Source organism: Tursiops truncatus, chromosome 7 (genome assembly GCF_011762595.2).
Source record: "Tursiops truncatus isolate mTurTru1 chromosome 7, mTurTru1.mat.Y, whole genome shotgun sequence".
Classification (NCBI taxonomy): Eukaryota; Metazoa; Chordata; class Mammalia; order Artiodactyla; family Delphinidae; genus Tursiops; species Tursiops truncatus.
The window spans coordinates 45,047,734-45,064,685 of NC_047040.1; the positions used below are offsets into that span (position 1 = coordinate 45,047,734).

Here is a 16,952-nt window from a genome sequence, read left to right on the forward strand (position 1 = left end):
GTCTCTTCTGAGAGGAAATCAGCTTTTGAAAGGTGATTTGAGAAGTTATAGGTTGGAATTTCCTCTGTTCAGTGCTTTAATGAGTCAATCACCAAACATTTAGTGTCACATTTTCTTGAAAGAAACAATCAATGCCTTTCAAAGCAATTTTTGCTCAAATGGTAAAAATTTAGTTCTGAAAAAAATCAAAATAAAATAGGAAAAGAAGACTATATATTTTTAAAAGTAATTTAATATCTAAACACAGATATTTTACTTTAAACTTTAAGAATATTATTTGGGTAAGTAAATGTGAGGAAAACCATTCACTGATAATATAAACAAAACATAAAATACCGGGAATGTAATTGTTGTCTATTTATTTAGAAGAATTTGAATACTTTTTCTTTTTTAAAAATAAAAAATAGAAATGAAGAATTTAGACTTGGTGCAGTAGGCACACCAGGAGGAATGTCTGGGGGCTCCTCTGGTGGTGGAGCTCCTCCATCTGGTGGTATCTCCTCTGGGCCCACCATTGAAGAGGTTGATTAAGCCAACCTGAACATAGATTTAGTACTGTTTCACACCAAACATTGAAGAGCCCAAATTTGTAGCAAATGCCAGGACAGTTTTAAAGTTGAGCTGCTATAGTAAATAACTGGGCATTCTTAATACTTGAATATGAAATATGTATGTGGGGAAAGGAAATAACATTGCACTTTATAAGCACTGAATTGTAAGTGGAAAATAGTGTCTTAAACAAAACTGCATTTAAAGTTGGCACCAAAAATGTAAGAATGTGTTAATAATTTTACAGGCAAATCAAAGTAATAGAAAGACGGCAGAAGACTTTCTTCTACTGAAATTTCCATAAATGCTAATTTATGATATGGAAGAGAGGTGGAAAACATGCTGTAATTTTTCTGGCAATTGGAATGTGATTTTTTATTACTCAGTTAATTCATTTTTCAAATATGCCTCTTTATAGGGTCCAGCTGGTAATGATGGTACTCCAGGACGGGATGGTGCTGTTGGAGAACGTGTAAGGGCAATTTCACTGATTAAAGAATCTGGAGTAATGTAAATTTGAAATCTTTGTAATACTAAAGAGTAAAAAGCTACTCTTTCTTCTCATAGCTCCAATGCAGCCCTGAAATTTCTGATTGTAACAATATTTTTTGTAATGTCATAATTTGAGTAGATCTTATAAATGAAAGTTTGAATACATAGCCAAGTGAGATGGCATTTTTTTAATTAACAGTAGGAAAAGGTGCACCATGAAGGCTTTGGATGAGGATACATATGAAGTAGTCTGAATTTCAAACTCATTCACAAAAGTGTGGCAGCACAAATAGAGCTGTGTAACATCTAAATTTCTCTACTCACCTCCTAAAGTGAACGCCCCATGAGGAAATAAACCATGTCTTTCTAAATATTGTATATTTCATGATGTGTTTTTAAATTAGACATGTGCTGAACTGAAAATATCCCCAACTTTATCTGAAACTCTAGTCCCTTTGGGCAGTCACACAGTTGTCTCAGACTACTTAGTAGTAAATGGAAGGCAAAAACAAAAACCCTCTCTACTGTCTATTATGATGCAGAGGCTCTTTCCACTCCAGGAGCTCATCATGTAGCAGAATGGGCTTTGAAACCTGAGAGACCTGGTTGGAATCTTGATTCTTTAAGTAACTAGCTATGTGATCTTGAACATATTTTCTGAACCTCAATTTTCAAATACTTTAAATATGATTTGTACCTATACCACTGGGCATTTGTGTTTCAAATAACTTGTTTAAAGTATCTAGTAGGCACTCAAAGAGAGGGGAAGAAAGAGTTTTGAAGAATCTTGGGGTAAAGCCAAGGAATGCAAATTCTCTTGGCATCTAGGTTTTTCCCTCGGTTGGTAATATATTGTCCAGTGTGGTAGTCTTCAAAGATTTTGCTGATGTACCCCTGATATAATTTTGAAAATCTGTGAACCCCTATGCATAATTTAAGTTGCCATCACATTTTATTTTAATCACAAATTTTAATTGTTGCAAAGGAGATAATTCTTGGTAAATTCTAAATGTACATGTGCTTTCAATATATTTTTTTCAAAATCTTGGAGTTGCCAATTCAGCTTATTCAATATATTATGTATCAATTCTCCAACCTAATTGCCAGAGTTTATCCTGGTTGCCAAACTAATCAGTCAAATAAGACTTAACTTCTGTCAGAAAAAAGGTCTGACTCCGTTTCTCGAGTCAAATAATTATATCAATACATGTTCATGTAACAATAATCTCATCTCTGACTTAAAGAGACAAGTAAGATTCAGAGCCTTGTCATAATGGGGTCCTCTGGGTAAAATAAGGAGCCGCCTCTTTCTTTCCGAATACCTCTTTGCTTTATTCTTAAGTGAACTGTGCATTCTGGAAAAGTCCCTTAGTTTGATGCCCAGTGGTGTTTATTCTTCGAAGCACTGCAGCATAATAAGATTGCAGATTGTATGATATCTGCCTTTATTTCATAAAATGAGAGAAGGGTGATTATTAAAGAGGAAGTAGGGAAGGATGCTCCAAGTCAGTTTTCTGAAAGAACACATATGAAGTTGAAAATCTGGAAAGTGGTTTCCTTAGAATTTTCCCTGTTTTTACACTCTTCGGAAAGTTTTTGTTTATACCAAGTGCACGGATACCCCAGTTGGAAGGCTTATTGGTCTAAGAAACATGCTGAATTCTGGAGGTGACCACTCCTATAGTCCAGCAATCTTGACTATGGGAATAATAGGGTGAGAGTGAGGGGAGGGATGAAATTGGGGGAAAATATCTCATTCTTCTCAGTTTGATTTATTAATAAGCAAATATAGTTAAAATATTTAAGTAAAATATTAGTAAAATAATAAATATGTTTTAAAAAGTTATATTTTTCCTTCTCATGAATAGCATGAGCATATAGAATACGGCTGTTTTAGAATTAATATTAAAAAGATAATATCATGGTTTTCTTGTCAGGGTGATCGTGGAGACCCTGGGCCTGCAGGTCTGCCAGGCTCTCAGGGTGCCCCTGGAACTCCCGGTCCCGTTGGTGCCCCAGGAGATGCAGGACAAAGAGGAGATCCGGTAAGGAGAGTCAGTTTCACACTGACAGTTATAAACATCAACATACTGTATTATGAGCTACATATATGCCTGCATTCAATGACATGTGTGTTTGATTAAGGAGTCTAAACAAAGAATGATAAACAGTCAATTAGGAATTAATTTTTTTAGTCTTAAAAATTTGATTTCTAATAGGTATTAGGTATAGGTAATAGGTATTCTATAGGTAATAGGTATTCAAAAACCCTGATGCTTTGACTTTCATCATCTAAAAATGTTGTTGTTTATGGGAAATGTAATAAGGATGTGTCATGTTAAATTTAAGCAAGTAATGTCTTATGTAAACAACTAAGGTGATCTTCATTCAGTGAAGACCATAGATAAAATTGACTATAGAAATGTCATTGGGGTTATAGTGAGCACATTCTTATACCTAGGGACTTCAGCCTGGTTTTAATTAATTAGCCATAGAACTATACACTTAGATACACACATACAAATATATATGTATTCAACTACAAACATATATTCTTGAATTCTATGTCTATATAATACATCCAAATTTTTGTATTAATATCTGTGAAAATTTCTTCTAGGGTTCTCGGGGTCCTATTGGACCACCTGGTCGAGCTGGGAAACGTGGCTTACTTGTAAGTTCTCTGTTGTTTTTTTTTAAAATATATGTCTTCTTACATAAAATATACTCCCAAAGAAGAAGTACAATTTAAGACTCATAAGTGAAAATTACCAAATTCTTCAAGCTTTGAACAAAATGTTGATTTAAAATGATACCCAGGAGTTTATATTTGTTTTTATAATGTTAATATAGCTCCTCTGAATTTAACTAAAAATTATTTCAATAATCAATTAAGACTTTTAGAGTCACAATTTTCTCCCAAAATAACAGGAGAAATAGTGCCATTCTCTGAGATTTCCTAAAAATTACATAGGAAAATGGGTTTGAAAGCTCTTTGTAAACTTGAAAAGTACTATTCAAATATATTTTATTTTCAACTAGACTGCCCTGCCCATGTTCTGATTTTTTTGCTCTTTGCAGTTGCTTCGACGTTAATGATTATTATATTGATGTCTTATCATGAGTGAATCATCTCTTACGGGCATGTTTCTTTCACACCCATTATATAAATCAATATCTGTATTCAATATCAATATCTATATTCATGAAGAACAATTATAGCCTTAAAATTATGACCTATTATTAAATCATCATTCTCAGCTTTGATTTGAGCTAGGCTAGAGAAGATTTTATAGTTACATGGCATGTCAAGTGAATGGTTTTCTAACCAGTTACAATTAGTTTTCCATGATTAAATGAACTCTAATAATTTAAATAGGTGCTTTCTGGTTTAGTTTATTTTAATTATGAAATTTGGGGGCATCTCTAAATTAAAATAACCTTTCTGACATTATAAAAACATTCAAACTGATTTTAGTATTTAACTTTACATTGTTTTATACAATATGTAAAAGTTACTGAGGTCTAGTCTTGTTTTTATTATAAAGAAGATTCTCGTACTGTTTGACAATTAGGATATCCAATTTAAAAAATAAGAACCAAACAAAATAAGAACAAAAAACTAATAAGGGAAAAGTTAACCTGAGAGCCAGTGTATTTGATAGTATCTTCCATTCTCCAAAGTCAGATTGATAGAATTTCAATTCTCTTTTAGAAAAACTTTAAAGACAACAGAAGCTTTCCCTGTAGTAGGTGACCCTGTGTTACTTGTCAGTTTACTGTGAACCACTAGACCCTTGGAGCTGCCTTTACTACCCGAGACTTTTACAAAGAAAAAGTCTGTGACTGATAAAATTGATCAGATAATTTTCACTTCTTGGTGTAGTTTCTGTCCCACAATTAGATTCTCAACTATTGCTTTTTCTTTAGTTTCTCAGGATCAGGGTTGATTGATTTGGGTACAGATATTGCAGATATGAGGATAACATAGAGTTCTTTGTGTTTTCTTTGGCTGGATGTGGCTCGATGATGATATTCCTCTTTCATTTGTTCAAACAAGTTTTTGCCAATTTCTTATTTTTCCACCAGTTTTATTGAGCTGTAATTGACATATAACACTGTACTTGTTTAAGGTAATAATGATTTGATATAGGTGTATATTGTGAAATGATTACCACAGTAAGTTTAGTTAACATCTATAATCCCACATAGTTGCAAATTTTATTTTCTTGTGGTAGAACTTTTAAGATCTATTCCCTCTGCAACTTTCAAATATGGCCAATTTCTTAACATAGTCCCAGCTCATATCTAGTTAGTTTGTCTGCATATGCAAATGTAATAAACATTTTATTCTTAGAAGTAACATAAGTAAATAAGAACTCACGTTTTAATTTAAAAGAATCTATATATGGTGGGAGTATTTTTACATAATGATATCAGCTAAATATGTGAAATATAATCTTTGGAAAATGTCTCAGATAGGCTAGATCAAACTTTAAAATACCTCATTTTAGTCTGAATGTAGGATAAACATAAAAAAACTGAATCTTTAGGAAAGCGTTATTATACATCTTATGATTTTAATGATTGCCTTAATTCCTTGAGAAAAAGAGACAAAAATTCCTAGGTCTAATACTATTTAGATAAGTAAATATATTAGTTCATATAAAATACAGTACCCAAAATTGTAGCAAATACAATTGCACAAAGTAAAATTGTAGTAAATTGCAGTCTCAACAGGCAATATCTATGCTATGACCCTATTTCTAGGGACCCCAAGGACCTCGAGGTGACAAAGGTGATCATGGAGACCGAGGTGACCGAGGTCAGAAGGGTCACAGAGGCTTTACTGGTCTTCAAGGTCTTCCTGGGCCTCCTGTAAGTTATCCCTTTAAGTATTATTTGCCCTGCATGTGAGAATACACAGGTATCTTGACATGAACGTTTGTCTATAAAATGGATGGGTTTTTTTTGTATCTTATTTTCATTTCAAAGAATATCTTGATGAATAACTAATTACCTAGCTATCCAATATAATTGTTCATATATTTGCTGTAATTTTGTAGGAAAGAAATAAAGCAAAAGGATATATGCACCATTACTCCTACAGTTGTCTTTAGTATTGGTCAACTCATGAAACATTATAGAGGTTGATGACTTTATGAAAGTAGTTTATGTTGCTAAAGTCAATGACGGGACATTTGAAAAAGGTAAGAATGGTAAAACGTAGGATATAAATATTTTGGCATCATTATTTTTTCCTACTAAGGGTCCCAATGGTGAACAAGGCAGTGCTGGAATCCCAGGACCATTTGGCCCAAGAGTAAGTAACAAAACGTAATACGTTGCAGATGTAAATAATAATGCTCCTGGTGGCATACTGTTAGTGCTTCAGTATCATTTTCATGGTCCTGAAGTTGGAGTTGGCCTAGGTTCTCTGAAGCTGGCAGCAAACATATGAGACAAACCATTCACATTTACCTTTAAGTAGAAATATCCTGAAATATGACATACTACTTCATGGGCCCACATTAAAATCTCTTACCTAGGGTGGATATACTCATCTGTTAGTTCATTTTCTTACTCTGTGTTTATTGAAATTTCCATTTAATTGTACTCTTTGAAATGATATAATAGGATTTACCATGAAGTGGAGATAGATTTTGAAGCTGTATTTGTTTTTTTCCCTTAAGTAATTGTAATAGTTCCTCAGAAATGGTTGGCATAAGGCTAACTAGGAAGCAAATCATAAAATGAAACCAATATTTGAAGCTTATAGAAATTCTACATTAGTATTAATGCTGCCTCTAATAGGTCATTAATGCCGTAAGACAATTGACACACATAATTACTTAGGAAAATCATTAGAAAAACTTTCTGCATCTAAATACAGTGTATTTAGTGTATTTCTGTATCTCAATACAGTGCAAACAAATCACACATAAAATTGAGAACAGTATCAAAATTACTAGGATGTGATGAGATTCTGGGGTATAGGTGCACATATTTAATTTATATCAGACGCTCCTTCTGTCATTTTCTTACACCTACTTAATTGAATTTCTAGTTAGGAGTACAATACATGAAATTTGATGAAACATTGCCTACCAGTAAAAGTAGATGACTAGTCCATTAACGCTTTTAATTGACACTGGTCTTTTACCTTGCATGGATGGTGGAAAATTCATGTGTGATGAAGTAGTAAACATTAGAAAGTGCTAGAACTCCATTTATTAGTCATTAGGAAAACGAATATGAGAAATCACTCTGATAATTCCATAAAGAAATAGTTCTTTGATCAGAGAAAGGTATTGTAAAGATTTTCTTCCTAGAATCTAAAATGCAGTCTTTGTTGCTTACAGGGTCCTCCAGGCCCAGTTGGTCCTTCAGGTAAAGAAGGAAACCCTGGGCCACTTGGGCCCATCGGGCCTCCTGGTGTACGAGGCAGTGTCGGAGAAGCAGGCCCTGAGGTAAAATCACAGATTTGTATGCAAGTGATTGATTGATTCTATTGATTCTCATAGCTTGGATTCTGTCTAAAGAATGTCTGTGCAGCATGATGGACAAAAGACTTCAGGGAACCCTGAAAACAAGTCTGAAAGTCACATAAGAGCTTGTCTGTATAAGTAGCTATTTCAAACATTTTAATGCAGATTATTCAGAGTATATAAAATCAGAGTCCAAGCTACTTAGGCCTTGACTTCTTGTGATATCAATGAAAGCAAATAGTAAGTTATGACTGTATTATAATTAGAGTTATGGAAATGTTGCTTTGCTTTAAAAGGCAATAGACTAAATGTGAGATTTGATGAATGCATTCATTCATGAAAATGCTGGAAAGTGAAGCCTCTGAAATCGAAGAGCTATTTACTGAAAATGAAATTCGGAAAGGATTTCAATGAAAACTTTTAATAAAATATTTCAGTAGTATTGACTTGAGGATTATGTAAAGCTATAAAAATTGCTTTAGTTAGACTTTGGCTTCTTAGAAGACAAACTTTGAGAAAGTCTCCTCTATCTGTCATGCTTGTATGTATATATGTGCATGTGTGTATATGAGTTTATGCATCCCTCCCTCGTGTTTCTTCCTCTTTGGTTTTATTTTCCTTTTCTTATTCTGTCTCTGCCCTTTATTGTCAATACCATTAAGCCAAATATTTATTACTTATTACATGGAAAGAATAGCTTTACATTTCCTGTGGTCACCAAGAGGAATATTTTCTATTTGTTTATTTCTCTATCTTTAAATGGAAAACAGCCACAGAATTGGAATACCTCTGACTTATGTGGCTCTTGATTGACTTCATCTTGTGTTTTAGTGGTCCTTGATAGAAAAAAGATCTCCTCCCCTGAGATTAGCATAAAGGAATGTATGGAATTATGATATGATCTTAAAGAAAAAAAAACACACAGATTTAAAAGTCTCCTGACGGTGAGGAAATGTTTGCACTAGAGGTTGATGCAACTTTCCAGAGCCATGTAACAAGTGGCGGAGCCAGTAACAGAACTCCAGCCTTCTGCCTGCCAGGACTGTACTCCCCACAAGAGATGTGGACCACACATATCTTCAGGTTGTCGGTTAATTCTCTCAAGTTGCTGAGTTCTTCCTTGAGAAAATGCAGAAGGAAATTAATAGAGAGGATCCACTTTTCTAGCCTCTGCCAATTTTTGTGCTTATCTCCCTTTTGCTCTAGTAGTTCTTGTTCGGCAAAAAAAAGTAAGACAGCTCTTTATTTTTTGCTAATAAAAAGGGCAAAGAGAACTTCCTCCAGTTTTGTTTAGTACAGAGAGGATTTTGACCTACACACTAACTAATGCACATAAAAAGACTTCCTGTGCTTTCCCCCTTATTTGGGAATACGGGGAAATTCTCTTACGGGTGTTTCTTGTGTGTATTTCCTTGGCGTTGATGTGTAGTCTTATAGAACTAGCACCCACAATTCCTCTGCATATCCTCATTCAGCTTCTGTCCATAAATCCTTTTAAAACATCTTAGTTGTGCCTTGCCCAGAATAGTTTGGAAATGAGTGTGCATATCTATATATTCTTAACATAAAGTGTATTGCATCTTCAAGGGTAAACATCAAAGCAAATATTTTGTGCTTTGCTCTTTATTTACCTCAGATGCCAACTTGCAGATATGTTGCCTGAAAAGCCATTATGCATCATTTCTCACCCTTGGAATGTTACAGGTTCACAGGCCAGAACCATCTAGTTTAAAAAGGGCATGAGTCACAGATCTCCCAAGTACCATCACATTGGGGTGTTGCATTGTAACTCTCTCTGCACCAAGTCCCATCAATGCCTTTGCGTCCAACAGAAAAACAAAAACCAAAAAAATGTGTTAAATGTATTTCCAATTTTTTTAAATTAGGGTCCTCCTGGCGAGCCTGGTCCCCCGGGCCCTCCGGGTCCCCCTGGCCACCTTACAGCTGCTCTTGGGGATATCATGGGGCACTATGATGAGAGCATGCCAGATCCACTTCCAGAGTTTACTGAAGATCAGGCAGCTCCTGATGACAAAAACAAAACGGACCCAGGGGTGCATGCTACCCTGAAGTCACTCAGTAGTCAGATCGAAACCATGCGCAGCCCTGATGGCTCTAGAAAGCACCCAGCCCGAACTTGTGATGACTTAAAGCTTTGCCATTCTGCAAAGCAGAGCGGTGAGTAGACAGCTGCCCATTTGAGCAAAGCTCATTGCTTCTGATGTGTAATTCTCCAATGCATTCCAAAATATTTTATTTACTCTCTATTTAGTGATAGACACAAGAGAGAAAATGGTGGACAGTCACAGAGTTTGTGGTTTAGTGGTGGGAATGGCCAATGATATGAAAAATTAGGGCGTGAGAAGCTAAGCGCTTTAATAGAGGACGTAGCCTATTCATGATCCAGTTTCACGGTGGTAGTTCCATTTCCATCCAGAAGTCTTAAAATATTGATAATTTTGTGGTGATATAAATGTCCAAAATACTTGCTTATGCAAGGTTAAATATATTTGGTTACCTCAGTAATTCTCAGGGATTTAATATGCTAACATATAGTTGGATCATCAAGAGTAGAATAAAGTATAAATTTTATTTCCCAAATTTATTTGAATATGGAATTCTTTTCATGTCATTTACTGTTCTACAAATCACACTTCAGTAATCTCTGCTGCAGGATTATGTTATAGTTATGTTATAAAATATTTTGGAATTAAATAGTCTTTTTCTCTAGTTGTATATACCATGCCTGAAGTTTGCAAAATTCTATCATTTTGATTAATCTAATAAGACCTGGAAAAGAAAGATCCTAGGCCATAGGAATGAGCTATGAAATGCTTAAAAGTTTCAGTTAAATTTGAAATGATATTGACAGGGATAGCTAAAATTGTTATCTTTGCAGAATAAGCAATTCGATTACTAACTCTATACCTTACATCCCACCATCAAATAAATGCCCCTTCATTTCATTTAAAATGCAGTTTTTCCCACATAGTTTATATATATACTTTATGTATACATACATATATTTATATTTTTTATACATACGTTTTATATATACATACATATATTTATATATTTTATACATATATTACATATACTATTATATAAATGGTATATATTTATATATACATATATAAATATACATGTAATATATATACATATATTTTATATATGTACAAAATATACACACAGATGTGTGCATAGACATATATGCACAAAAATTTATTAGTTTGTGTGTTTACTGACTGTATCTCTAGCACCAAGCACTATCTTGGTATATCCTGCTTCAAGGATCTCTTCTACATGAGAAGATCAATTCTAAATAAGGCCAGTGAGATAATTCATAGCATTCTAATTGTAGTTTGACTCATTTACTTACTTTATTCATAGTTTTGAATACATTATTTTATTACATTTCCATCATTATTTGTTTTAAAATATTGGCTTTACAAATTAAGTGGGAACACGTTCGTTTTGGCAAAGCTGCTTACTTACTGTGGATTCTCTCTTTCTGGTATAGTTTCTCATTTGTAAAATGGGTTAGTTTCTCATTTATAAAATGGGTATAATGATATTTTCTTCACATTTGTGTTTTGAGCCTTAGGCACCTTTTGGCAAGGTGCCTGGCATGTAGAAAGGGCCCAAATGCAGAAGTTACTTCTTCCTTAGCTGCAGAGTGTTTCTTTAACTGTGATTCTCTCTTCAAAGAGTCCTTAATCAATGACTTCATATTTTCGAACCCTCTGTTAATTCTTTTAGAGACTCATAATCATGTTTGAAATTCTTTTCATTTAGCAAATATTTTTATTTTGGAAAATAGGTGAATACTGGATTGATCCTAACCAGGGATCTGTTGAAGATGCAATCAAAGTTTACTGCAACATGGAAACAGGAGAAACATGTATTTCAGCAAACCCATCCAGTGTACCACGTAAAACCTGGTGGGCCAGCAAATCTCCTGATAATAAGCCTGTTTGGTATGGTCTTGATATGAATAGAGGATCTCAGGTAATTTAATATATTTACTTAAAATTGTATTCATTGCTTGTCATTATTTATTGTATGTATTTAGGACTGTGCTATTATTTTTTGACTGGGTTTATTTTGAAGTGATATATTCTCATTAGTTACAACTGCGGTATCATTGCATAAACATTACTATGAATTAAATTAACATAAATTTTGAATGATAATTTTCCCATTGATGGAATGTACAAAAGTAATTATTTTTTCATATTAGCTCCTTTAATGCATATGACACTGACTGTGGTGTAGACTTGAAGGGATCTTGCCATAGTTGAAAGACAGGAAGTATATTTAGCGTCAGAAGACCTAGGTGACTCATACCTGGATGTCTTACTAACTTTGGGACCTTAGGAAGTCACTTAACCTTTTGGAGCTTCAGTTTCGCCATTTTAAAGTGAGGGCAATAATATTTATCTCATAGTTTCTGTGTGTATATAAGATGCTTAATATAGTGTCTAGTATTTGGTAAGTTATGGATAAATATTAGATAATTACTATAATATTATTTTTAATGATTGAATCACTTTGCAAACCTTTTAGTATTATTTAAACTTAAGGCATTTTTATGATTATGTAAATTGTATTGATATTTTTCTGAGTCTAGTCCCCTCTATGTTTCTTTCATGGTCCAGTGTTTAGATTCTAATTCTATTCCAGATCTCTTTATGGCAGCCTAACTCTGAAATTTTCTTCTCAACTCTGCTCCTGACCTTTTCTCAGAATTCCTGTTCATAATAAACATAGTAGGAGGACATTATGGGTATATGCAGGATATACTAGAATCAACCATTATTTAATGAAAAGGAAAATTTTTTAATTTAAATATACCTAAGTGAAATGTAATTTAGTTAGCATATTATGTAAAAAGCTCATATAGGAGCATTGAAAGTAAAGCTCAAAGTAGAAGATGGGTAGGAAATATCCTGTAGGAAGTTATTTTTGATTATTTGTTTTAGCTAATGGAAAACTCGTACTTCATATTTCCTACAAGTATATAACAGTCGGGTTAAAAAAGATTTTATACCAATAGTTAAGTCCTAATTCTTATTATAATTAACAATAAAAACAGTGAGTTATTTTTGCTACATGATTGAATATCCAAACCTATGCCCAAGTATATAACTTCTTCTAAAAAGTAATATTCAAGATTTTTTTTAAACAAATAGAGAAGCAAATTTAAAAATACTTAAACTTTCTCTGGTGAGTTATAATTAGCTTTGGTTTCATCACCACTTGTTTGGGGTAGTAAGGACAAAGCTTCTTATTTGTGAATATTCATAGAAATTTTAAGATATTTTTATGTATATAGGTATACTATCTTGTTATATGAAAGAATAATACTCTTCAAAAGAAGTAATACTCTTCAAAATTAATTTGTCTGAAATACACACACACACACACACACACACACACACACACACACACACACCCCACTATAAAACTAATCAGTATTACATATATTGGGGCCCAGGGCAGGCCGCTCCAAAATATGATTCAGTGGCATGTTGATTATTTTGAATTAAAGTTATTTAAGTAACGGTTGATGCAAGAGGGACACTTTGACCCTGCTCTTTGTCTCCCTGAAAGCAGGAAATAAATCTCCCTTGTGAAAGGTACCGTCCCTGTACTGGGGGACAGAAAGACATTTTTATCATCAGAGACAGGGAATTTAGAGCCAAGAAGCCTGTATAAACAAACCTTGTTATTTCCTTATTAATTTACTACCCAAGCCCAAACTTTAAATTCCTTACCAATTACATACCCAAACCTAGGTTTCTTTGTCCTGTCAATTCCTTTCAAATTTATTGTTTTATTGTTTTTTTGTCTAAAAAGTATAAAAGCTGCCTGCTTTGGCCACTTCTTAGGTTCCATTTCTATGAGACCTCTGTGTCCTGATTTAAAGTTGTTTCTTTTTCTCCTGTTAATCTGTCTTGTGCCAATTTTATTAGTCCAACCATAAGAACTCAAGAGGGGTAGACACATATAACAAAGACTCTTTTTGTTTTTCTAGTTTGTTTATGGAGACCACCAGTCACCTAATGCAGCCATTACACAAATGACCTTCTTGCGCCTTTTATCGAAAGAAGCCTCCCAGAACATTACTTACATCTGTAAAAACAGTGTAGGATACATGGATGATCAAGCTAAGAACTTCAAGAAAGCTGTGGTTCTCAAAGGGTCAAATGACTTAGAAATCAAAGCAGAGGGAAACGTTAGATTCAGATATGTAGTTCTTCATGATACTTGCTCTGTAAGTACTTTTGATCCATATTGATCTGGTTGAAGAAAAAAATCATTTTGTTAAAAATACTGCCCTGGCACTAGAGGTGGGGGCAATTTTACCCTGTATATAAACACAACAGCAGTTTGTTTATAGTTGTTCCTTAGGGTAAATTTGAATGTGTGTTAGTACGTGAAATACCGGTAGAGATTTTAATACAAAACAATAAAGGACTGGATCCTTGCAGCTCTTTTGCAAACTCACTTTGGTTCTCCTGCAAGTTACTTAGTTTATTTAATCTCAATTCCATGCTTATGATTTCCTGATTCTAAAATATGCAATCAATCTGAGTTACCTTACATTTTTCACTGATTTATATGTCTTCCCCCTTGCATATCTAGATATAAAAAAGGAAAATAGTTAATGATGAATTATGGTTTCACTTGTGAAAATCAAAAAGGCTTTCATAATTTATATTGTTAGTGACCATTTGGGAAGCTGCAAAAGAATAAAGGTCATTTTCTCAATTTAAAGAATGAGAGAAATGCCTGCCAGTTATGCCAGTATCTCACTTCATGTTAGCAGCGCTCTTACTTTTAAATAGTGCTCTAAAAATCATTGCTTTTACCTTATAAAAACTGGTTTGGAAGCTGCTGTCCAAAATCTTTGGAGTAATTTGTATATGCTGTTAACCCGTTGTACCATTTAATTCCAGAAACGAAATGGAAATGTGGGCAAGACCATCTTTGAATATAGAACACAGAATGTGGCACGCTTGCCCATTATAGATCTTGCCCCTGTGGATGTCGGCAGTACAGACCAAGAATTTGGCATCGAAGTTGGGCCAGTTTGTTTTGTGTGAAGCAAGCCGAGATACATCAACAATGAGCACCACCCCGACCCTCAGTGACCACCACCATTCACAGGACTTTGACTGTTTGAAGCTGATCCTGAGACTCTTGAAGTAATGGCTGATCCTGCATCAGCATTGTATATATGGTCTTAAGTGCCTGGCCTCCTTATCCTTCAGAATATTTATTTTACTTACAATCCTCAAGTCTTAATTGATTTAAAATATTTTTCAATAAGCGGTTTAGGTTTAAGATGATCCATGATTATGACAACCTTTAAAAAAAGTAAACTGTTTGAATAAATAAATCTCCATTTTCTTCAATTTATTTCAATGTAATGACAAAATTGCTTAGTATTTATAAGAAAATCTTTCTTCCTGGCAGATAGCTTAAAGAGTGGGGTATGTAAAACCACAACACATGTTTATTTCACGTGGCTGCAGTTGGAAAAATAGAAAGTAGTGCCCTTTTGTGACCTCTCATTTCCAGATTATCAATTAAAAATGAAAGCAAAATGTTTATCCTTGTGATTGAAACCCACATGCATGTCTTGATATTGTATAACTAACATGGAGACTCTTTAAAGGGAACCATGAAAAACATATCAGTTTCTCACTGTCTTAAATGGAATGTTAAAATAGTATATATTCAATGGAATTTCTGAAAAAAAAGTAATCCTAAATTTTTGTAAAGTGTGGTGAATCTAGACTTCTTCCTCATTCAATTTTAAAGCTACCTTTCCCTCTTGACTCGATCTATCAATATAGGTAGAAGTTAAATGAGTATACCGTTGAATACATTTGAACTTCCTTGTTTAAGAAAACATAGAATGCTAAATAATTTCCACATAACTTTAAAAAAAAATGTTCAGGACCCAAAGTTGAGAGTCTTCCACATGTACAATCTCATCTTCCTGAGGCCTATAACGAAGAAAAAGATTTAGAAACTCAGAGTTGTGCAGCTGATTCTAATCAAATCTGATGATTGGAATTAGAACATTTGGCCTTTGAACTCTCATAGGAAAAATGACCCAACATTTCTTAGCATGAGCTACCTCATCTCTACAAGCTGGGATGGACTTACTAGTCTTGTTTATATTTTAGATACTAAAAGGTGCTATGCTTCTGTGATTATTCCAAGACTGGAGATAGGCAGGGCTAAAGTGTATTATTATTTTTCCTTTAATGATGGTGCTAAAATTCCTTCTATAAAATTCTTTAAAAATAAAGATGGTTTCATCAATACCATTTGTGAAAACATAACTGTTACACTTCCCGTTTCTGAAAGAAGGAGCATTGTTCCAGTGCCTGTTCACTGTTCATCTGTCATACTGTATCTGGAATGTTTTGTAATACTTGCATGTTTCTTAGACTAGAACATGTAGGTCCCCTTATGTCTCAAGGATTTTTTTTCCTTAATTGCATTTGTTGGCTCCATTTTTATTTTTTCTTTAAAAATAAACATCTGGGACCATCCCAAAGGACAAGCCATGCACACAACTTTAGTGATGTATCTCTGCAAAGCATTGAATTAAATGCACGCTTTTGTCATGTCAATGGTTTTCGTTTCGTGGAATTCCTTTGAACATATTAGATCCATTTCATTTTCAGTAGTGAAAAGTTAGGTGGTGTGGTATTCTTTGTTTGCCATTTGTTTAAAAGATAAAACAACAAATACCTTTCATCATGTAGATACTGGCTTATAAAGAAAATCAATTTGCAGCATCACTCACAAAGGCAACACGACACTAATTATCACTCTCTATGCCCTTAAAAATCTCAGGATACTGACTATTGATAACAAGAGAAAAGCAACTTATTTTTCATGGTTGAATAAACTGTGATAATAAAACGTATGTCCCAGTGTGTCACATATGAATTTAGCCTAAATGTTTGCAGAGTTTTACCTTCAATATTTATTTCACAATATTTTCTCCCAAATTGGTTATTATTTGAGCTCCACGTCTTGATTTTGAATATTTGAATATGTATATACCTAAAGATTTGTGAGTTTTGTTTGTAGTAACACTTCCTCCAAGTCCAACCTATACAAGTTGTACAAGTTCAGCTAGATGAGCCAGAAATGCGTGGTGATTCTCTTAAGTCAAAAGCACTGATAATTTTCAACTATAGAAATACCACTTCTTATTTGAACCTCAGGAATGTTACAAATAAAAGGCTGTCCCAGACCATTCCAGAATCCCTCAAATTTCTTGCCTTTGTTCCATATCTATAGGTTTCATTAGACGAGTGTACTTCTTTCCGTCATGTCCAACGCACACCCCAAACTCTGCATAATCAAAAGTGAAATAATCTGCAGCTGGGG

At 33.9% G+C, this 16,952-nt stretch overlaps 1 protein-coding gene across 1 annotated transcript in view; it reads left to right on the plus strand.

The window, feature by feature from the left end:
- COL5A2 (collagen type V alpha 2 chain) overlaps positions 1 to 16,183 on the plus strand; it is a 143,425-nt gene extending 127,242 nt beyond the window's left edge. The window contains exons 45-54 of the mRNA XM_019931536.3: positions 968 to 1,021; positions 2,979 to 3,086; positions 3,662 to 3,715; positions 5,812 to 5,919; positions 6,311 to 6,364; positions 7,404 to 7,511; positions 9,416 to 9,707; positions 11,350 to 11,537; positions 13,567 to 13,806; positions 14,492 to 16,183. Coding sequence (XP_019787095.2) covers positions 968 to 1,021; positions 2,979 to 3,086; positions 3,662 to 3,715; positions 5,812 to 5,919; positions 6,311 to 6,364; positions 7,404 to 7,511; positions 9,416 to 9,707; positions 11,350 to 11,537; positions 13,567 to 13,806; positions 14,492 to 14,638 — 1,353 coding nt within the window. The 3' untranslated portion in view covers positions 14,639 to 16,183. The remainder of the gene's footprint in view (positions 1 to 967; positions 1,022 to 2,978; positions 3,087 to 3,661; positions 3,716 to 5,811; positions 5,920 to 6,310; positions 6,365 to 7,403; positions 7,512 to 9,415; positions 9,708 to 11,349; positions 11,538 to 13,566; positions 13,807 to 14,491) is intronic.
- The last annotated feature ends 769 nt before the right edge of the window (positions 16,184 to 16,952 follow it).